Here is a 24,017-nt window from a genome sequence, read left to right as displayed (position 1 = left end):
CCTTCTTTTGTGGTGACTTCTAGCAGGACTTCTAATAGGCTACCAAAGCATATATTTATCCCATCAGTGTGACATTACAGCTGCCAGTTTTATCATGTCTGCTAGAGTGCACTAACACCAAATTGTTTTAGTTTTAATCTGCTAGAGCCACTAGTGAAAATCACCTCTCAACTAATTGACCGAGTATTCATCTTGGGTGATCTAGACCCCAGCCGAAATCTTTGAATCTTTAAAATTTCAATTGAGTTCCACAATCTTGTATTCTACAACTATCTGCCATGTTGAATTCAATAACAATTCGCCATCTTCTATGATGCCATCTTAAAAATCAGTAATTATGAATAAAAAAAAATCCAAAAATTATTTAAAAGATTACTTAAAATTACCATCACCAATGGCCTCGTGTTCGAAACATGCGATCTGCCTGTTGATTTTACTGGTTGGATTATTTATTGAATGCATCCAAAGGGTGCCAGGCTAGCTCAGTGTCTAACCAAAGTTTTGGTGTCAGGGATCGTCAGCCCCAGCATGATTTAATCGGTCTGAAGGTGCAAGAATCTAACTCTGAAGGTGGAGGCATCTAGTTAAACCGATTCACTGTTCCCAGAGCAATATATTTTTCTCATTCGTTTTCTTTGGTGTTCAAGAATACTGAAATCATGCACTCGGGTTAGGTTTAGGAACTTTTATTACAATAGCACCACATACACTGATGGAAAGTAAACACATTGATGTCGTAAGAATTTATCTGTCCTTAGGTGGATGTCTTTGTTTTATCCTGACATGGCCGCGGCCTAACTGTCCTTACTTCCGGTAAGAGCTAGCGGGTGGGGGTAGTTATCACTCTCACCCCAATATCGTCTCAAAAAGATGATAAATAAAATTATGTGATTAATGTTTATTTAAATATGATACACTATCCTTTAATGATGTTACTTAAGGACTATTGATAGCAAACTTAATAGTGTGAAAATTTCAGTCAAGTTGCAACTGTCTGCCTACCATTGTGACTTTCAAATATTTGTATACTTGCCCTCATCATTAAGTACTCTTGGAACTTGTTACATCCAGCACACTTAAACACACAAGGGTAAACAATTTATAACTAAGCTGGAGTGCACTTCACTTGAGCGGCAGTGAGCTGGTGCATTCTGCCTGTGTGGGTGGCAGATTTTAGGGGTAAACCCCACAGATAAGCCCGGTCTTACCCGTAATGTTCATGCGGCCTTACTATTGGCAGCAGGTTCCTTCTGGGAGCACTTGGGGTGGCTGCAGCTGGTAGGGCCAGCACTCTGCTTTCAGGTTGTCAATAAACTTGCACCAGGGGGAGCCGTCATTGGACAGGGCCCCTGGATGTTTCCCGTGGTGTTTTACACAAAGTGCTCCAGGTGTCGGCAGTCCCTTTTTGTTAGCCAGTCTCCTGGTTCATGGGGTCTGATGCACAGTGATGTATTGTCAGCTGTTGGGTGTGGACATCCTGGCTTCTATGGCATCAGATGGTATGGCCTTCTTTCTCTTTCCAGAACATTGGGTGAGGTAGTCATTGTGTTTTCGCATGCTGGATCCTCCCAGGGACAACCTGTTGAGGCATCGCAAGCATCGAAGATTATATTGTGGCCTCTTTATGGTTTTTGTCCCCAGCTCGTCCACCAGATGATATATGTGGCATCAGAGAGTGACACAAAGTAACTCCAGACACCGTGTGTTGGTGACTCTGGCAGTTCTGTGCTGTGTTCGTTTGATTCGGCAATGAATAATGATGCTTTCATCAGTTCATCCTGGGAGGATTCCGACTTGTCGAGTGGTAAGTCTGTGATGGTTATTCGCTATGATCGTAATCGGTTGTTGCACCTTAGGCATGGCATGTATCCCAGGCTCGTAACAGCTCCCATTTGTTTGGGACCAGAGCTCGAGCATTCATCCATGAGAAAACCAGGTCTCCTGACTGTACATTGGGAACGATGCAGGTTATCAAGGGGGTGAATTCTTGTTACTAGGCTCATTGATGCTGCCACGCATCATGTGCATACTCAAGAAGATGGTTGCATTCTTTTGTCCCATCTGCCGGGTGTGAGTGTCCGTGTGTGGCCCTCTCGCCAGGGAGCGGCCCATTGTGTCCCTGTATCATCTTCGTAAGTGTCATATCAGTTGCAGGGTTTACTCGGCAGGAGATACAGCACATGGCCTCGGCCACGTGCAGCTCCCTTTAGGTGTGGTCCGCACCGAGTCATATGCACAGTTGGACCTTCAGCTCCTGGTTCCTGCATTCTGAGGGTTTGGTTCAGTTGTGGTAAGCAGGCATTGTGTGGTGTTTAAGCTGTCCACTGCACCACTAGTTCCAGTGCTGTTCCTCGAATTGGTCTCCTGTTGTCCGAGAGAAAAGACTGGGGGTACCCATAACATGGTAAGAATGTGCTTGTCAGCACTTCTGTGAGGGTGGAGGCTCGTAAGTTCCCGCACAGTTAAGCCTCCGTCCACCTCGTGAACAGGTCTGTAACCATTAGCAAGAACTTCTTAACCTGTGTAATTCGGCTCGATGGTCTGGAAAACAGTGTTTTTTTTTTCCACAGTTGTTGCTTGTGGTCGTCCCTTCTCCATGTCTTTCGCATATGGAAGATCGCACAGTCACAAACATACTCACGCACATTTTGGGTAGCGCCAAAACACAACATATAAAAAAAACCAAACAACTCAATAATGTTAGGAGTCATACCTCTCCAGTACAACATTCCTAACCTTGGCATTATATGCGATTTTGGGTTCGATACCCGAAGTGGGTTTAGAGCTTATACTCGGTTAAATTGTCTGGGGTAGGAAGGACAGGGTAGTACTATGTCTAATCAATTACTGCTGTCTTGGGCCAGTCAGACCAATCATAGTTCACTAGGCTTGTATGCATCAGATCTAATATAATAAATTATACCTGCTGCTCGAGAAGCACTTCTCCCTAACAGCACAATTTGCTGATTCCTGCACAAATTGACATGGGAGTGCTCGGTATGATACACTATTTGTTGAAAAATATTTGTTTTACTCACATTGCCTTTACACATGCACAGTAGATGTCACATGTATGGTGATTGTCGTGATCTATGTAATTTGTATATTCTAAATTCGAAATAATGGTACTTCCTAGCCGAAGTCTCGCTTTGTTGATGCGTTTCTGGAGTTAGGCAGCATCATAAATTACAAGTTAACTGTGGATCGGGTTTGGTAGTCTATTATGGAAGACAATAATGTCTTAAATGTCTTCTCAGCGGGAGTATGCACGATTGAATTAACAAAGACATTTTCCTTAAGTCGGGAAGTCCCGTATGTTAATTTTTCCACAGTGCAGCTGCATGATGGAGTTAGTCTGAAAAATAACAGCGTGTATTAAAGACCCATCCTGCAATAACTCCCAAAATGTTCACCGCATAAAAACACTCTTAAGACAAAAACCAGCTACTACAGAATATAAATGTACAAAAAGAATAAAATAATTACAATAAAATATTTCAGCATGATTGTCTTACTCTAAAATTAAAATTTAAACACATGAATTGTATAAGTGCTGTATCGGCCTCGAACTCTGTTGCTTACAGCAAGGATAAGGGCCGAATTCAGAGTCGACCTTCGAAATCGCATTCTACTCTCATTCACCTGAAAGCCTCTCCATCTGCCGTTCTTCATAAACGCCTTTCGAGTGATTGCCAGCTGACATCTTGATAACACCTGCTTTCGACAGAGACCTGGAACACTGCATAACATTTTCTCGGATAAACTGCTCAGAGAGTATGTTAAAAAGCGCCATATCTCGTTTCGATTGACTTTTGTCCAGTAGCTCAACTAAAAAAAAAATCTTGTTTGTTATTGAAGGTTAGTTGTAACTTGTGTGACAATAGATACATGACCTAAAATTGTAGCTTTTACTTCCGGTGAGTAAGATGATATTTTTGAAAATAGAGAAAAGTAATCGAATACAACAACGATAGGTACTTTTTCCAACTTCTTTCCAATGATGTTGTACATAAGTCTCTAACAATGGTTTTTTAAAAAGATAATTAAAAAAAATGCTTGATCCCAATTCAAAACAAACAGAATTGTGGATTTTCATATTGTAGATATTAGAGGAATGAAAAATCTTGTCAATATGATTCTAAATTATTCCAAATCTTCTGACATCTCAGCACAACACGTGTTTACTTTGCAATCCTTGTGGGCAAAACAATTTTTAGCCAGAATTAAAAAAAAAGATTTTACAGAATATTCAAATTACAATATTCTGACATGCGGCAATTGTTTTTTTTTTTTTTTTTTACAATTTACAAGCACATACAAAATTGTTTTATGTGAAAAATTATGTATCAAAAATGTCTACTGCAACATTTCAACCGAACAAGTATTTGAATGAGCTTCAGACTACATTCACTTTCAAGGGGTTAGCTATATTTACCCAGTGGTCAACCAACCATCGAAAGATGTCTCTGCCCAGCATTTTCAATTAAAAAGCTTTTCAGTGAATGGATAGCTGTTGAAAGGTGACACTGAATTCATTCAGTGATGGGCCCGTATGCAAGGGGAGAGCAAAGTTGCTATTTACTTCACAGTATTCATTATGGTATTCATAAGTACCTAATATTAATTTTATATTTAGTGAAACAGTTTGAAGTAAAACATTACTTAAATAAATAATCTAGAAAATTTTAAACTTTTATTTGGATAAGTGTTATATATTATTTTTACAGCATTCAATAAAACAATGGAGCGTCTACACAGATCTGGAAAGACTCTGAAAAACTTCACATACACTGATAAGGAGACAGCAGATGGCATCTATGCAGCTATTAATAGCACACAGTTCTTGGGTGTGTCTGTGAGTATTTTACATTCATGATTTTTCTACATATAAGTATAAATACCAGTGCTTGTGTAAACATAAATCAGAACATAGTGTTAAATGCTTCTATTTATGAACTAAATCTTTCATCATTTGGTTGTATGAAGCCCAAATGTGAATATTTTAATATTGACGTCGTACCGACCATGGCCTTTAAGCCCGTGCTCCGCACCGCCAGTACCGTATCCCGTTTTCGGAGCGCACCCCTTGCCCAGCCGGATTGAGTCAGGCGAGCGCCCCGGGCGTGACCTCAATAGACAACAAACCTCATTAACAGTCACCACGGCCACTGGCCTTAATTAAAATGCCCGTGACTATGATCGTGTCAGATTAGAAGAAATCCAACTAAAATGGCTCACAGTGAGACAATATGTTGATAAATTTACAGTCGCCAACTTGATGCCACAATTCAAATAATTAAATACTACTATAAAACAGTTGTTAAGCCTTAAGCACACAATTACCTGGTGCTACCTTTTAATTGAGCACCTGGAACGTGTTTTTAGCTTATAATAGAGCAAATTAAGTTAATATAAGTTTTTTGACGCCGACTCACAAAGAAGAGAAAGTTTCACTTCCTTGCGAGGCGGCCATGTCCGGCAGTCTCGAACCACTACGCGCCGGGAACAGACGTGTGTCCGTGGGCAGCATCCAAGTTTTCTTTCTGTGATCATTTTATTCTGCACTAAATATTTAAATTTAAACCTCTTATTAATTCATAAGCTGCCCACGTCGACTCGGCGCGTATTTTACGGAACCGGGCCTATCCCGACCGTCTTCATCGTGATACCGCGCTGCAGATCGTATCACTCACGTAAGTGTTTCGCCGAATTTAGGAGCCCGCTCATAGAGCCCCCCCTGCACCCGTTAATGTTCTGCGCTGGCCGTCTCCAGCGAGCATCAACCCGCGTCCCGCGAGACTGCCGCGGTAACCATTAGTGTCGCGTAGTGTTATGTTTTTTCTGTGTTAATTGTGTAACGGCTAGACGTCGCCAAGTGTTGGTGAGAGTGTTTTGTAGCGGGACTAGATTAAAGGTAATTCTCACCAACTCGTGTATACTAATTTTCCGGAGTCTCCCGTCCTCCACACGGCCGAGCGGCCTTCACAATCAAGGGAGAGCCATTCAGGGTAGATTCAAGCCGTGTACCTGGCGGGGCACGCGGGGGCAGAGTACCCACGACCCAACACCAACGGCCTAGCAGCCCGCTAGCCTGGCGCCCCTCCGGACAACAAGAGCACCGCGACGCCCGTAGCGCCCGTCAGGTACCTACCCCCCGGGCCTTTCACATAGGTCGGGTGACGGCAATATATACTTTGGAATGTTTCGTTGGAATAAAAATTCCTGCATATCGTATTAACAGCGTGGTGTGCTTGAAGTCCAGTTGAGAAGATATTATAATCAGTGCCTTGTAAAAATTTGGTTAGCACATGTGTGCTGGCCACCAGCACTTGGAAACACCTCTGTGACGTTTTGTCCAGCAGCTACCATTGTTTTCTTTTCTATCACTCTATATGCACAAGGTAGCAACTGGACCTTCTCTTTTATAATTTTTCCAGTTTCAATTAACTGAAAAGTAAAATTATGACAATTTTTAAATGTATTGCATAAGATATGATGAAGAAGTGATTGATTATTCATTTTAGTTCGTCCCATATAATTCACCTGGTTTTTTTTTTCAATTGTGAATAATTTATTGAATATCTAAACCAGCAGAAAAAAACTATTAAACATAATATTGTATATCCATATATATAATGTTTGTGCTAAAATAACACAAATAAAGTACCACAATGTTTCACGAAATGTTTTAACAATTGCTTCGACTTAGTGTTGTATTCATTAAACATCGTTTCAATGCTCTATCGAAGTCCAAATGTCGACCTGATAAAATATTATTACGGTAAGGTTGCAGAAAGGTTCTATAATAACTTTCCTAAAACTGCAAAGTTGATTTTTTAATTTGTAACAGTGCTATTATTACATTATTACAAAGTTACTTGCTATATTGTTTCAATGCTGCTTTGTGTACTGTTGAAATGTTGCTTCCAACATTGTGACATTATTTTATTACTCTGACACTATTGTCACATTTCCTGCAACTTTGTAAAAATTTTGCTTGTCACCTATTAGACCATCCTGCATCGTTCCCTTCTGTTTTACACAAACCTCTTCCTCTCATTATTTTAAAATTACTAAAACGGTTACAACATTTTCATTCAATACATTAATCTCCAAGTAGCATATTGTACGTTTATACATTACGTTGACATACAATATTACTTTATTTACTAACTCGTCATTGAAATACAAAATTCAGTTTTCTGTACAGTTTCTTCACTGAAATAAAAAATGTTTTCTCAATATAAATATTTTTGTTGAATATGTTAATATAATTTAAAAGAGTAAAGATTTAATCATTAGAGATCTTAATATTTTATATATCTATATATATATTTTTTTTTGGGGGGGGGGGAGTTATTTTTAAGTATATTGCTTAAATATCCAATTAAGTGCTAGTGCTTAACAACTAATTTTACAATCAAAGTTGTTTTGTAGGCATATGTTGATGTTTAGATACTATCTCAAATTAAAGACAGGGGGAAATGTAGGGTTCTCGGTTTTAAGTAAACCATAGATCATTGTATACAGCATTATTATTGACATTATTGATCCAACACATCATTTAAACATTTATCATGTAACTTCAAGGCAGGGCTTCCAGTTGTACAAATTTTGATCCTTCCAATGAAGCGATGCACACAAAATAATCGTTACCAATCAGCCGGATGATATCATAATCATATGGGTTGAGTTAAAAACTTAACAATAAAATATCTGAAGCTAGTCAGTAAACTACACTATCCCTTCAACAATTTAAGTATAATTTCACTGGCTGCCCCATTACCAAAAGCGAAATACAACTGCTAGTGCAGCTTAAAGTACCTCACAGATTTATAAAACTAAACACTTATATCTTACCGAAAGATCGACTCTAGTTTTTGCACTTTTCTACAAGCTCTAAAATAATTGGTCAGCTTTGAATGTGCCCATTTGCAAATTTAAATTACTTCTATTTTAAGTGTCTTCTTCCCACCGGCAACTGTAGCTTCAAAGAAAATACCTGCTTGCCCTCTATCGTAGTCTCGAATACAGAGTTCACTCGATGCATCCGAGTGTCGTCCTCCTCGACCTCTCTGGTGCCATATGTAGAACCTCCGCTTGTAGGAGATCTCCGCAGTTCCTTTTTGGTAGACAAACGTATAACTGTACTTTCTCAGCAAGTAGCCACTCGCTCAGCGGGTCGATACTCACACTGCAGATGTCACCTCTTCTTTCCCCGACTGTCTTCGGGTGGTAGGATGGTGCTCGCTATACCAACTCGCTCAGATGATCGCCTTTTTATACAGCCGACTCACCGTTAGCTCTGGGACATCACAGTTTGCTAAACGCAGTGTGACTTCACTCAGGTCTCAATATGTTGGCACATTTACTGTAAAACTGCTCCAAATAATTCAACTCGCTAATCTACTGGCTACTTGTTCTACTCACTGTTACCGGATTCCAAACCGTGACTACTGGCTCCGCGGCAGTTTAACTGAGGATGTGAAGTTATCCTTTCTCGCCGCGTTACTAACTCCTCCATCTTCAGGTTTCTATCTGTTGAAGAGTTTCGTAAGTATTTAAAACAAACTGCATGGGAAATTAATTGTGGACCAACCTGGAAATATAGCCAATATAAACGAAAGTGGTTTTCTTTTGAATAATTTAACTTCAAAAATCAATTTAGAGAAGGGAATTAAGGAAATGGTAAAGTTAACACAGTATATTTAGGTGAAATTGTGACTTTTGAATTCAGTCCCATCTGGTCCCAAACACTCGCTGCAAGCACTACTCGTTTACCAAATCACAAGGTACACACTTGCTTACCCAGATGGGGCCTACCTGCATATTAAAAAAAATCAGAAGAAATAACCTAAATCCTGAAAACCTACCAAGAAGATGGCAGAACATTAAAAAGACAAAACAAGTAAGTTTTATTAAATTTATTGAAGTGTAAATATTAAACAAATATTGAGATAAAACTTTCCAAAAGCAATAAAATATAATTAATCTGATCTCATTACTTTTTTAAAGTACAATGAATTTATTATAAGTTTTGTTTTTAATCACTTGAAATTATCTAAAAAATATTCTCAACTGTTAAAGATATATAACTCTAGTTACTTTATAATATATGTTTTGGAGCGATAAGTTTTTGAATCTCTGAAAAATAACACAATATACAACTACAAATAATTTCAAGGCTTTGACGAGTTAAGTTACTTTTATTACTCTGAAACAAATATAGTCAACAGTTAAACATCACAGAAGGTGCAGAAAGTGCAAACAATTTCAGAGTATTATGAGCACCAATAAAAACTTACATTTACTTTACGTTACTTTACCAGTTGCATCACACACAAAACACCAAGGAAAAAAGGTGTCAGCAAACATTAGTGAAATTTACAAGTAACCTTTTACCTACACCAGTAAACATATCAAACTTAAAAAAAATTACTGGCCTTTAAAAAATAGAACACAAAAATTATTCTTAGCTCTCCAATAACTTCCATACTCTCATGCCGTCCCCCCTTCTCTCTCTCTCTCTCTCTCTCTCTCTCTCTCTCTCTCTGATGTCATTGATTCATGATGGCATCATCTTGATGGTCCTTGCTGCTCTATCCTGAACTGCCTAAAACCCCGATTATTTATACCCTAAATTCCTCTCCCCTCCTTTCTATTGCCTCTCAAATTCTCTGGGATGAAATAGAAAGTCTGGGATGGTTATAGAAAATTCTAGAAGGTTATTCAAAAATAGTCCAAATAATCGATACACAAATGAGTCTTCCCGATGTTTTCTTTTTCTTGCTAAGATCTTGTATGGTACCCCTAAGTTTGAAGCTGTTTTGGAACGAACCAATAGTTTTTGTGTTTTAAGGTTAGTGATGTCACAAGATGTAATAATTCAAAATGGTAAACATGTAATGTTTTCTTTCTCTTGTGTTCTTAAATGTGTTTAACATACAAAATTAAAACAGAACGTCTCGTGATATTTAAAGGCATATGTTTCCAACACATTTACAAATAAGTTCAAGTTCAGAAGTGAAATGACAGACTGAGGCTATCTAACGAACTTATTTTCCTTAATTGGTTGTGTAATTTAGGGCCAAACTTCCAACAGGAAAATGTATTATTATTCTAGTTGGACATGCCTCAAATTTTGGTCTCAATTTTCAGGACCTATGTCGGGAAAATGAAATAGAAATATTATTTCTCACTTCCCATATTTCACATGTTCTAGAGCATCATTTCATAGACAGAATTGTATTCAAACCACTGAAGACATTTAGTCACCAAAAGGCAATGTGTTTTATTCACAATTATACAACTATAGCCTACATATCTCTTAAAACTTTGGGGAACGGTTCACTTCAGCTTGGAAGAAAAGTTCAACAGTTTGCAGAGTGGTCAAGGGGTTTGAACATACTGGTATTTTTTTTTTTTCATTTAATATATCGGCTTTATCTGAATATAAATTCTTGACATCTACCTTTTTTAAGATGGCACTTCTGTAACAGAAAACCATCCACCATACATGGCCACAGCTGTAACTGTCACGCCATCAATATACCAAAAGGGACAGACAAATGAGTGAGGTCCTAGCACCCCATCATCGGAAAATTATTCTGTATCATGATCATCGATTGCGTTAAATTGTGTCTCAATCTACACAAGTAATTTGCACACAGCTGAAACAAGAAAAAACAATGCAGAAACATGCTCAAACATTTTCTACCAGAAACAAAAAACAAACATAAAATGTGGTGAAATGAAGTTTAAGTATAAATTATCCTGCAAATTTATTTATTGTCAAGTTTGCCGTCACCCGAGGTCTCGGGTTCAGGACCCGGGATGAGCCCAGTGATTGCTGGTGGAGATTATTTAGTTCATTTCTTTATGAGGGGGCGCCAGGTTAGCCGTTGTGATTGCGTGGGTCGTCGGCCCCAGTGTGGATCACTGGACTCGCGGCGACTATTAATTTATAACCCTTGGGCAAGGAAACAACATTACGGGTTTACAAGAGCTTCCAAAGAAATCTGGTTAAGGCAAACTGTTCTTACATGGTAAGTATGATTCTTCTCCCAGAAAATTACACGTTGCTTGTTGTGGCAGCTGGAACACTAGGGTGAATGTCACCATACACAATTATAGTCTGTCGCCATTAACATTCGCTGTGGAGAACAATCGCGAATGTTGTCATCATCCTTATCAAGACGCACAGTTATGTTCTATACTGCTGGACGGAGCGTCCGCCCTAGGCCGCGTTCTGTTGTCTGCTGCCTGGTGGTGGTATCGCGAACTTCCACCGTGCGGGCCGCGTGAGGGGTGGGTTCCGCCAGCGGGATTTGTGCTGACGGAGTGGGGACCGGGCTTTACCGCCGCAGAAGGTACGACGTCAAGTTTAAAATTTTTGCTGCAGCGGTTAAGTTATAGGGTAGAATAAACGATTATTAAAACACACGATGTGGGTGGTTTCTGTGGATTTCAGTATTTTTCGAAATAAATGTAGATAGCATGTCAAGAATGTCAAGTGTGATTTCATGAAGTGAGCTACAAAAAAAAAAGTAATTTAAATGTGGTATGGGTTTGTAAATTGTAGAAAATAATCTATGGGTAAATAGCCCCACAGGTCAATGCAATTTTACTTCAAATGTAAGTGTTTGTCCGTTTCTTTGTGATTAATGTGGTTTATTGGTTTATAGCAGTCGTGTATTTTTAATGGTTTTTCTGAATATTTTTATGTTGCTAATAACACACACTTTTCCATGGTTCAATTAAAAATTTCGCATTAGTTATTTGAAATTTATTTAAGTTATTTAAATTAAAAGTGAGTGGAATAGCCACACCTTACTATATATTTATGACACAAGAAATGTAATATCTTATTTTGTAATATTACAGAAGTAATTGATGGAAATTCGAAACGCAATATGGATTCATTTTTACAAAGTAGAATCAAATAATGTACCATTACTCAGTACTTCTGAAAATAGATTTTAAACTTACATATTTTTACAGAACATAATCCCTGCGAAGTAAGGATAGTTAAGTTAGAAAAAAAGTGACAAATTTCTTCAACCAGTCCAGTAGCCAAATTATTCTTTGATTTAAAATATTTTTATCAGTATTTTTTTATTTGAGGTTCTCATAAACATGACTAAAGGAAACTAAAGGAAGAATTAAGTGCAAATATGTACAAAATATTTAAGTACTTTTTGTCACTTTGTCTATGTTTAGTTCAGGTTATGTAACAGAAACGAAATTTTTGTTCTTTTGCACTCAAAGTATATTGTTACGAGTGGGGAAAATCGGGTTTTAAGGATAACCCAGTTATTTTATACAGGTTTATTTATTACCAATATTTACATCACTAATTTAATCACCACACTTAATGTCTGTTCGCAAATCATTCGCACTTAAAAATGTCTGTTCAAAAATCACAATCCTCACTAGAGCTAGGCCCAACAGTGGTTCGCCTCTTAACTCACACCTGTCCACATACACAGTATCGCGCCACTCGGTCACACATGCATGGTGCCGTAGCTCCGTGTCACGCCGCTCTCAAAGGGGGTCTCTCGCCAAACTCGCCTGTACTTCACTCAACTCGCCTGTACAAACTCTCGGAACTCCCACAGAGGACAGGCATCACCAGTTTTATTCCATTGGCAGTCTTTCTGGAACCAACTGGTGTGGTTGTGACATGTCACGTCATACCGGGCCAACCCAACACTCGAAGCATCCAGAATAATGCCGCATATTCACGCCACTCCACGCGGAATTCCCAGGATGTTAAGGGATAGACAACAGCGCAGAGGAAGGAGGGCGCGGTGGCGGGGGAGGTGGCGAGGCCGTGCCGCTATAATCCCCGAAGGAATACACGTGTGACGTCAGTGGCCGTGCGGGGCCGCCAGGCACCTGGCGCGCGTCACGCCCTTGCCTCTCACGTTCATAACAATATATATTAATGCCTTTTCTTAATGATAAAAATGTATACAACATTTCGTAAAGTTTACATTTAGTTTAATACTTTTAATATTCGGCAGTGTAAACTGTTGAGACCTTGGCTGAAAAGCAATCATGCAGCCTCACTATTACTCTGGCACTGAATGTAGCTGTTGAGTGTGTAAAGTGTTCAGTTCAAACACTATGTTAGTAGTTGACTGCTATAGTGAAGGTGTGCATGGGGTGTTGTGTGCAGGGCCATGTTGCATTCAGCTCGCAAGGTGACCGCATCGCGCTCACCCAAATAGAGCAGATGGTAAATGGCAGCTACATGAAGCTGGGCTATTACGACACCCAAAGTGATAACCTCACCTGGCTCAACAGGGAAAAGTGGATAAGTAAGCCTGCTCATGTTAACCCTCACTTTCATACGAGTGTGAGTCCTGCCACTGGTTACTATTTGCTGTTAGACGAACCTTGGTTCGTATGTGTCATTTTTAGGTACCATTTTGTTTAATTGGCAGTTGAGGGAGAAAGTCATGTTTTACAAGAAAAAGTGTTTAGGAGTAAAATTTAGCAATAAATTTAAGTAATATATGTTACTAGCAATAGGGGCATCTTGTGGCTGGGTTCTGGATGAAATTCCAAGGTGTCGGGATACCGCCATTTTGGCCATAACTAAGATAACCTTGATCTTTGACTTTGACTCGACCACCATTTTGGATGATGTCATACCATAATAATGGATGCTATCTTGGATTACATTCATTTTCAAACATTTAATAAAAAAAATTATGTCATTGAGTTTTGAGTGTACCTGGTTCAAATGAGACGAGGGCAATAAGTAATCATGTAATAAAAATATTTTTAAAAATAAAATTCTAATAAATAAATTATAGCATCGTAAATATAGGAGAGTCCTCAGTTCGTACCAAATGAGGGAAATTAAAAAAAAAATAGTCCTTCCTCCATGGTGTCCACAAGCAGACTTATCTCCACCACTTCCACCAAGGCATGCATGGATATAAATCCCCCCTCCTAAAATCATCACCCCCATCCATAACTCACATTATAATTTCTCTCCCTTCCCACTTATCTCTTCCCTTACTACTTTTTTTATTCACTATTCCTCAATCCCCCTCACCAACATTTTAACCTATTAAGGTCGATTCGTGGGCTCAGAATACTCAGTTATGTTTGTTTACTGCACCAAGCGAGTCCAGCATCTATTCATTACATTAGAATTAGATTAATTTGCCAGTACATGCACATAGGACTTTGCCGTATCCCTTTGACTTTCTTCGTTGCACCACCTTTGCTCTTGAGAGTATACAGTTTGGCACACATTCCAACAAACTCTCTCTTAGGCCTTCAACAGAACTCATCTTTAAATTTTACAATAACTTTTGCACTGCAATTCGAGTACAGATGCTCATTAAAACCAATCTAAACGTACACGATCCTACAGATTATTATATAAGTCGTTAGTACCGTCTGATGTATGAATATGTCAACATTGAATATGCAAGTTCCAGCTTGTCTTCATATTAAGGTTTGCACAATTTTAGAATAACAGTTCTTAATGAGGGTTTTGTATGGATCCAGACTGGTCAATCCTGCATAGATGAGCTTGTCGAAAACAATTTTTTAATGGTAAAGTTGAGCCAGTGCGAGACTATCATCAAATATATTGATATATTTTAACTTGGGCCGAGCCACAAGCTTGCACTCACAATTATTATTGCAAACCAGTTCTGTTACTTGTTGCTTTAGGTTACTTCAATTAGCTTCCTAAAGGTGGCATTATTGGCAAGTTTATAGAAATCCTTCTCATAATCATTCCTTGCAGCTTGGCCTTTCCCAATATTTAATGCTATATATGGTTTCAGCAATGCCGACTGACGAAATTGGATGACTATACACCTTCGTCACTTTCAGCCCATAGGAAAAGATCTGCTTCAGATTAGTGTAGTGGTCTATGTAATTGGACTTGTCGGCAAGAGTGGTCAGAAGTTATCTCTGGGTTGAATTGAGAAGACATTCATTCCTAAGCAAGAACGGAAGATCTTGTGAGATGGGATAAATACGAACAGGATACTCTACATTGTACTCGACTTGGTACTTTCAATGGTGTGATGGCCTGGGAAGGAACATATACCCGTATAGATTATTTCCATCAACATATGTTGGAAATTTGGCAGGCTTAGTGAGATCATACATCTCTGGGGTGTAGGCGTTTTTAGCCATGCATTGCCTCATAATACACTGAGCCACTCCTGTTGAGATTCCGGACTCAACAAACAATTACTTGTCATAATCGGTCAGCAGGTCCAACTGATCTTGGGTGGTTTATATCATGGCATTAAAGAAGAATGCAGGTGCACCAACATAATGTTTTTTTTCTTTACCGGTAACCTGGCAACATTTTTAATGTTCCAATACTAAATGAAGATGTTGTTTGTAAGTATTTACCTAAATTATATATATATATATGTGTGTAGGTACATTGTTTATGAAGGTAAAGACTTATGTCTGCCATTTTATGTGGTATTGATAGTTTCAAACCTGTAAACACAGTGGAAACATGTTGCACTAAAAATACAAGTATCTTTGTTACAGAAGGTGCGCGCGAATGGCGAGGGGACCGAAAGAGATTAGGTATCAATTAGACCTGCTTCTATATGTGTGAAAATTAAATATTATATATAGGGAAACATTAGCCTCTACTTATATAAAATATATTTTCAGTGTTTTTATCTATATACTAATATTATAAAGCTGAAGAGTTTGTTTGTTTGTTTGAACGCGCTAATCTCAGGAACCACTGGTCCGATTTGAAAAATTCTTTCAGTGTTGGATAGTACATTTATCGAGGAAGGCTATAGGTTATATTATATTATCAATAACATTAGGGATCCTTACTAAAAGTCCAATTTAGAATCAAATGCGTTGGAGGGGGTTAGATACAACATGCAGTACACATACGAAGTGTGTGTTGACAATGCCTCAGGCGCTAGAAGTTTATTTCCTATTGCTTATTAACATTGTTGCCACGCACTAGATGCCTTATCATTCTTAATTTTCCCATACAAGTAAAAAAAAACACCCGTGTGATATTAACAACGAAGCAATCAGTACCCTCATAAGAGTTCAATTAGTATTTAAATACTTTTTATCACTTTAAATCGCAAACCTAAACTATTGTTTTTTTCCCCTCTCTCTGTGTTTAATTTGTTTTTTTATTGCCCTTTTTTCAAGTATTTATATTTTACAGACTTGAAACTTCACATTAATGTTCCTTATGTTACGCAGGATGACATTTTCCGAAAATTAGATGCCATGGGTGGTTAAAACCAAGAAACAGTGGGTACTTTGTCTGCATGAGAACAGGATTTTGCATTGTTCATGCCTTCTGCGTCTCCATGGCAACGGGCATCGCGCGGCAGTGGCGTACCCACAAGGAGGGGCATGTATAATGAGCAGCGCAAGAGTGATCTGCCTGTAGACTGCTGTAGCGAAGTACGGGTACATCAGTTATACGTTGCGTGCACGAGTCGGGAAACCATCGGTGCTATTCATTTTCTCTCCGGTACATTATACAGCATTGTAATACATTTTCACTGAATTTTTTTTATTTACCAAAACTGTAAATGGGAAATGTGGCTTAATTTTTTTCCATTAGTATAGCCGTACGAAGCCGGGTCGGGCAGCTAGTTTTAGAACAATACTCCTGATGTCTAAAAAAAATAAAGAAACTTACAAAATACAGTCTAAGGACAATTCAATTCAATTCAAAAGTTTTTATTTACATATTTTGCACTTTACAAACCATTATGCATCAAGGCTCAGTAAAGAAATAAAAGCATAAAATTGAATAAAACACAGACATTGATATTTTTATTTACGAAATAATTTACACCAATTTACCCTATCTTACTGTTATTTACAAAGGAAAAAATAATAATATACACATAAATACAATTTTATAGAGTTAGTCTGTTCGAAATAAAATCACAGCTCAGGACATTTCTTTTTAAATATATGGGTTTTCGTATAACCATATTTTTCATTAAAAAAATACTACACCTTTCTATTTACTTTCCGCAAATCTTGATGCGTCTGTACTCTGTTTTGAAAGATAGATTATTTTTTCACTGCAATAATCACTTAAAATTAATTTTTATCACATCTGAGAACGTAGAAAACATAATCTTCTGAACCAAAAAGGTCCGATACAACTAAATGAATTGAGTGTTTTTCGTTAGCAATTTTGCAATTTCCACTCTGTGATATTAGGTTCAGAACAGACAATTTGTATGGAGGTTTAAAGGTGTAGGCCTGTACATGAGTTTCTTCACCGTCATCGTTGATGGATGTTACGAAAAGTTGTTTGACTGTGTAGTCCTCTTGGAATATAAAGCATTGAATGTTGCAAAACATGGTAAATGTCGGTACTTACATAATATCAGATCTTGAAGTGACTTATGTGATGGGGCCACTGATGTGACAACATTTGGCTTGCCGAGTCTTCGATGTGGTAGTGGTTGACGTGCTGACCCATAGAGGCTTGTGAGAACCAGCGTGCTGAACCTCTGTTGCTGGAAGCTGCACGAAGTGGCGTCTGATGTGGTAGTCGATTGAGACCTGGGCTGTAGGACTCCTCGTTGCTTCTTGCACCTGCATCTGGCATGTGGAGTGTCGGGAACAGACGATCTGCCTCTACTAGCTCCGTACACGGCAAACAGTACTGGATATCTTAATCCTGCTGCAGGTTATGTGGCAGGAATGTTTAGACGTAGGCGTGTTGACGAGTTGGAATTCTATAAGTCAATACGGTAACTCCGTCTCCTTGTACAGAGCCGCTAACGACCACATTTTGGTGAGTGCTACAACTGCAGTGATGATCTATGCACTGCTCGCGCAACAAGTAACCATCACCGTTTCGGTGATACGGGACAGTTAACTACTGCGAGCTGAGTGCCCCAGGCCCTGAATCAGTATTCATAGGGCCAGGTGGAGAGTTATTGGAGAGGTGGGAATTATAGTATGTGATAAGGTGTTAGGGGGGGGGGGGGGGTTTGTGTGTCCGGAATGGGGGTACTAAGAATTGGGAAAAATTATTTGTGTAAGGGAGGAGGGTTGGTGGAAGTGGTAGGAATGTCAGTTACTCGTGGACACCTCGGGGGAAGGATTTAATTTTTTTAAATTTCCTTCATAAGTTACGTACAAACGTCCAGTATTCATTATGTAAAAATTTCAATTAAAATTTTATTATAATTATTTATCTATTTTTATCATACAACTACTTTTTGCACTGGTCGAGTTTGAACCAGGGACTAAACTCGGTAGTATAAGAGCTTTTTAGATTTAAAATTTTTAATCCAAAATGGCTGCAAATAAAGGAAAATAAATAAAATTAAAAAATAGCCTTGAAAAATATGGCGAAAATTACTTTTAAATGTCCATAATTAGAACATTTTAATTGTGCCAAAAATTAACTAATTTGCAGCACATTAGTGATAAGTGTCTCATTTTGAATGGCAATCATTCATTTTGCAGAATTTTAGCAAGGCCTAAAGTGGGAACGACTACCATTCAAGAAGTATATGTACTTCAGTAACTTTGCGGGAAATACCTGCGAGTATCCAGTCCTGAATATCAAACATTCATATTGGATCTTTTTAAACTTTCAGGAGCATTAAAATGCCGGTCAAAAGTCGGTATGTTTACAATATAGGATTGGCTACTTTTCACGATATTTGGGGGCAACACATGTAAAGTATAAAATCCAGAATGGTAAGCATTCATGTCTTCTTTGCACTTTGCAAGATGCCGAAAAGCTCGAATAGGGGAAGGAGCTGTGAGGCAACTGTGGATGGGGCTATGGTGCATTTTTTGACAGTTTGCAGGAGGCGAAGTACCACAGCACTCACTATACATGGAAGAAGCATTGGTTTGTATAACTGTGGACGCTGTGGGTAGCAGTTTGTTTCACTGAGAACTGTTTGCAGGGGGCAAGGTGCCGCAGGACCGTACGATTGTCAGGCGGGAGCTGCGCACCGTGTCTTTGCCGCTCTTCATTTGCATGTGGACTGTCTCGTGCTTGGGGATTGTCTGCGCCGTGGGGCTGATAGCTTTCAACATCTGGTACCGTCACAGAAGGTACTTTGCTGCTGCTTTTGCTCTTAGGTAGTATCTATCACACAATGATTTTGCATTTGTTTTATAACACGTTTCTGTTAATACTCAACAATATAGTCTAACTTTATTAAAATACTTTAAATTGCTTAGTAGTAGCATTAGTTATACTAAACCAGTGATTGCAATATAGGCTTGCTGATGTGTATGATTGTGCAGTGGTTTAAAGTGTTTCAAGAACACACGTTCAATGAAACTATGAGCACCAAAATGTTACTTTAAACTGACATATATCTTTGACTAGATTCTGGAGTATTCGTCTACGGAAATTTGTTTTTTGTAATATGTAGGCTCTAAATTATTTTACTTAAGCAAATACACAGCTGATAATGTTTTAAAATAAATTTATTATACAATTTAAATTCCATATTTACTTCTAATTAATAAATAAATTGCTGGGCATAAATTTTAATGGATAGCATGGAATTCCCAAACAACCAATTTTCGTTAAGGCCGTCCCTGGTCCATCGACTTGATAGGGAATTGTAGGTTAAAAAGTTTTTTCTACATCTTCTACAATTTTTCAGATAAAAATTTCGTACTTGGCTTGCTTGCTGCAGTTTTACAACAGAAATCATGTGTCAGATTAATATTGTAGAAAAAATATTGATAAGTATTTTATTTTACGTTTTTAAAATTAAGGAAAACCGAAAAAGTGGTCTAAAAAACAGGCTGTAAGATATACAAATATTTAGAGTCTGCAGAATTTTTCCTTTTAAAGTAAATATAAAAAAAGTAAGCGGTGGCATACTGCTAACTTTATTAGAACAAGAAATATTTCGTATTTTGCATTTTCAGCTATTTTTTCTGGCCGAGAGTAGGTTCACTTGCGCCTGTCTTGCGCGCGGGAGCATGCAGCCGGCTGCCGTGTTGCCATTACTTCGGACCCATCCTCGGCTAACGGAATCTGACCCCACCTCCTCCGTGCCAGTAAATAATCTGAATGGTGCGGAGTACTGTGTCAACGACGAGAAGAAAGCTAAGAACAGTGCTATCAATTCAGAGACGCATGGATGTGCTGCGAAAAGCTAAAGGTTTTAAGAGAAGGTGAACCCAAATTTTTTATAGTTTTAATTATTTTTTCCATTTAATTTAAAGTTTGTTTGTACCAAAAAAATATTTTGTGCCATAATGTGCTTTACAAAAACTTCCAATTTTTTTTAAAATTTGAAATGTGTTCAAGTGACGCTTTGCAAACTGAACTATCCTGATTCAAGAAATGCGTTTATTTTTATGTAAGTATAAGTTAGGTAAAAAATCCTCAGCTTAAAAGTAAGAGTAAACAAACAGTTCTACGTGGAAAATTAGATTTGGTAAGCATGAAAACAAGTTAATTTTCAACCGACTTAAAAAAAAAAGGAGGTTCTCAATTCGGTTGTATTGTTTTCATTCACGTGAGTATTAAGCTGTCCAAGCCAAATTGTTAGTTACAACTAGCCAACTTTTAAACGAATTGCTGCTTATAAAAATATTGTGCCTTACAATTCAATATATATTATTTCAGTTCCTATGTGTAAGACTTAAAAAATTAACATGGCTACAGTAGTATAGGAAAGTATGTTCTGGCGCAGGCGTCAGGGTGTGGTGCCTGTGGTGCCGACCGCCATATTGGATTGTAACGTCACGGCGGCCATCTTGGAGGAGTGTAACGGGACATAGCGTAACGGGACAAGTTTGACCTTGACCTTTGACCCTCAAAATTCGCCAAAATTGGGCAAAAATTGCCCAAAATTCCTCAAAATTCGTCAAAATTTACATTTCTGTGAAAAAAATTCCGCCAAAAATTCTCAAAAAATTCCACAATCCAAAAATTAGAATTTCGAAAAATCATCAAAAGTCGTTTTGCCCTAGAAAGAACCCAAATTCCTAAAAGAGGCTTAAGCATCCTTGTCTACAGCCTCCGATAAGCCTCTGACGTCATCTAGGATTATGACCGCCATCTTGGATGGTTGTGACCTTGACCTTGACCCCGGCGGCCATTTTGGATCCGCCATCTTGGATCCGCCATTTTGGATGACGTAATTGTGTGTTCTCGAAAATTCCGGTGATGTGATTGCCGCCATATTGGATGATGACGTCACCGGTGCAATTTTCGTTACGGCCGCCATCTTTAACTTTTTTATTTATTATCCCATTTTAATGAAATTTTTTTTTTTAAATTATAAAAAAATTCAAATAATAAAATTTTAATAAAAAATATTTAAAAAATAAACTTTTACGACACGGAGTTCGGAGTCCTCGGTTCGAACCCGGTGAGGGCAAAAAAAAATGGCGACCGATCCTTCCCTCACAGTGACTGCTGGCATACTGACTCCCACCACTTTTTTCATAGCATATATATCATCCGGCAGTATGACGTCATGTACGCCATCTTGAAATTTGGACGCCATCTTGAAAATCTTTATTTATTATCCGATTTTAATGAAAAAAATTCCAAAATTCATCAAAAAATTAACATATTTGAATTCTGTTTGATTATATCGATGTACGTCCTTGGTTCGATTCCCGGCGAGAGTAAACGGTCGATCCTTCCTCCATGAAAGCTACCTAGACTGATATACCACCACCAGTACCAAGGTACATATCATCAACTGGTATGACATCATGTCCGCCATCTTGTCTTCATCCGCTGGAGACCACCATCTTGTTTTCGTCTGCTAGAGTGTGCCGATACCATGTAGTATAATTATCTGGTCACTATACTTGTGTCCTCAACTGTTGACATTGAACATTGACCTTGAACTTTGACCTTGACCTTGAAATTTGACCTTGACCTTGAAATTTGACTTTGTCCTGGAAATTTGACTCTGTCCTTGTCGACCATCATGGATCCGACATTTTATGTTCAGTACATGCTACCAGAGGATACCACCTGCTAGAGTACGCCATCTTGTGTGTGTGTGTACTTGTATTATAGAGTACATTTCCATCTGGATAATTTTATTCTAACCCGCTACAGTGCAGTAATCATTTATTACCGAGGTGCCCCCGCCATCTTGAAATTTGACCGCCATCTTGAAATCATGTAATAATGTAGCTAGAAAAGCGGGAAAAAATCCAAAATTCATTAAATAAATCACTCATTAACTTACATATCGATTCGATCCGCTCCAGTCCTTGGTTCGATCCTCGATCGATGCAAAACATTTAATTTTATGAAAAAAAAGTAATAATTCCAATAAACCATGTTCAACATTCTTAAAGAGACTTTAAATCATCTACTACCATCATCCTATCAGACATCAAGACCACCATATTGATAATTCATAATTGTAATGCTAGAGATTCGGGAAAAAATCCAAAATTCATTAAATAAATTTGTAATCCATATAATGATTGATTTGATCGACTAAGGTCCTTGGTTAGATCCCTAGCCGATACAAAACAACTTTAATTAAAAAAATACTAAAAAAGTGTTAGGTTTGAGAAAATAAAAACACCACAAGTTCTTTTAAAAAAATTGTATTACATAAATTCAATACACTACTACAAGTACAAAAAAACACTGACAAATTAGCAAAGCCTTTTGGATTCCTCGATTCAAACAGTCTTCTTATTGTACGGACTAAGCCTTTTACATGACTTTAAATGTCTATCCGATCCGGTCATCACCACAGGCACAGACGGACTGAAGTCCATATCACCAGGGTCTCACTTATATAGACTCATCAGCCGGTACAACACAAGAGTCAAAACAATAACCATGTTCATTATACGCGCACTTAACTTTCTCGGAGCATTTTTTATAATGAAGATGTAAGCTATCAAGACGTGAAATTAGTTTTTTGCACTTATTGCACTGAAATTGTATTCTTTTAACATTACTAGAACAACTGCTTCTTTCATGTCTGCGAGCATTTGAGGTGATAGTAAATGATGCGTCACAGTATTTGCACTGACGCAATGTACGCTCTTCATTAGTTGAAGAATCCATTGCTGATGATGAAACTTCGGATGATGGTGGAACAGCACATATCGAAGTCTCCTCCAGTGTTGTCAGAGGCGTTGCCAACGGGATCTGCTCCAACATCGTCGGCGCTGGCGTCATGGTTCCCGTAGTCGATGGTACATCCTCCATCGAGTTCGACGTTAAAGTCGGTAAAGATGCCATCGAAGTCTCAAGAACAGGCAATTATACGACTTATGCACCAGAAGAAACAAACTAGGTGATCCGTACACCGTCGACGGCAGTAACAAACTGAGCGTCCTGCTGTCTAGGACTCGCTTATATACATGCACCGGATGGAATAATACGCTAGTCAAATCAAGAACAATTTATTATAATACTAGAGTCAAAACAACATTAAAAAAATAGAAGCACCATCAACAAAAAAAAGGCAGCACATTTGGAAGCACCGACAACGAAAAAGGCAGCACCATCATCGAAAAGGCCGCACATTTGTCATTGGCTCCAATATTCATTGGCTCCAATATTCATTGGTTCCATCAGTCTATTGATTCTATCAGTCTAGTGACTCCAACAGTCATTGACACCAACAGCCTTTTTCTTCATCAGCTCCAATGATATTTGGCTAGAATGCTACGAGTCTAAGAGACTATGAGGCTACAATTCTACGAGTGTACAAGACTCCTCCAACTACCTTCAAGTGTATAAAGCTCCAAATGCTCCAACAGCTCCAACACGCAATGTACGCAATGTACGCGCAATACACACAGTACACACACAGGAAACGGAACGTACACACAGTACACACAGGAAACGGAACGTACACACAGTACACACAGGAAACGGAACGTACACACAGTACACACAGGAAACGGAACGTACACACAGTACACACAGGAAACGGAACGTACACACAGTACACACAGGAAACGGAACATACACACAGTACACACAGGAAACGAAACGTACACACAGTACACACAGGAAA

General features: G+C 38.4%; 1 protein-coding gene across 2 annotated transcripts in view; it reads left to right on the top strand.

The window, feature by feature from the left end:
* Nucleotides 1-24,017, top strand: part of LOC134527466 (gamma-aminobutyric acid type B receptor subunit 1) — a 262,732-nt gene that overhangs the window by 61,623 nt on the left and 177,092 nt on the right. For both annotated transcript variants that reach the window (XM_063360161.1, XM_063360160.1), the window contains exons 8-10: nt 4,728-4,855; nt 13,181-13,322; nt 18,936-19,086. In XM_063360161.1, coding sequence (XP_063216231.1) covers nt 4,728-4,855; nt 13,181-13,322; nt 18,936-19,086 — 421 coding nt within the window. The remainder of the gene's footprint in view (nt 1-4,727; nt 4,856-13,180; nt 13,323-18,935; nt 19,087-24,017) is intronic.

This window comes from Bacillus rossius, chromosome 1 (genome assembly GCF_032445375.1).
Source record: "Bacillus rossius redtenbacheri isolate Brsri chromosome 1, Brsri_v3, whole genome shotgun sequence".
NCBI classification, from domain to species: Eukaryota; Metazoa; Arthropoda; class Insecta; order Phasmatodea; family Bacillidae; genus Bacillus; species Bacillus rossius.
The sequence above is the reverse complement of the archived record's forward strand: the minus strand, read 5'-3'. Positions and strand labels throughout refer to the sequence as shown.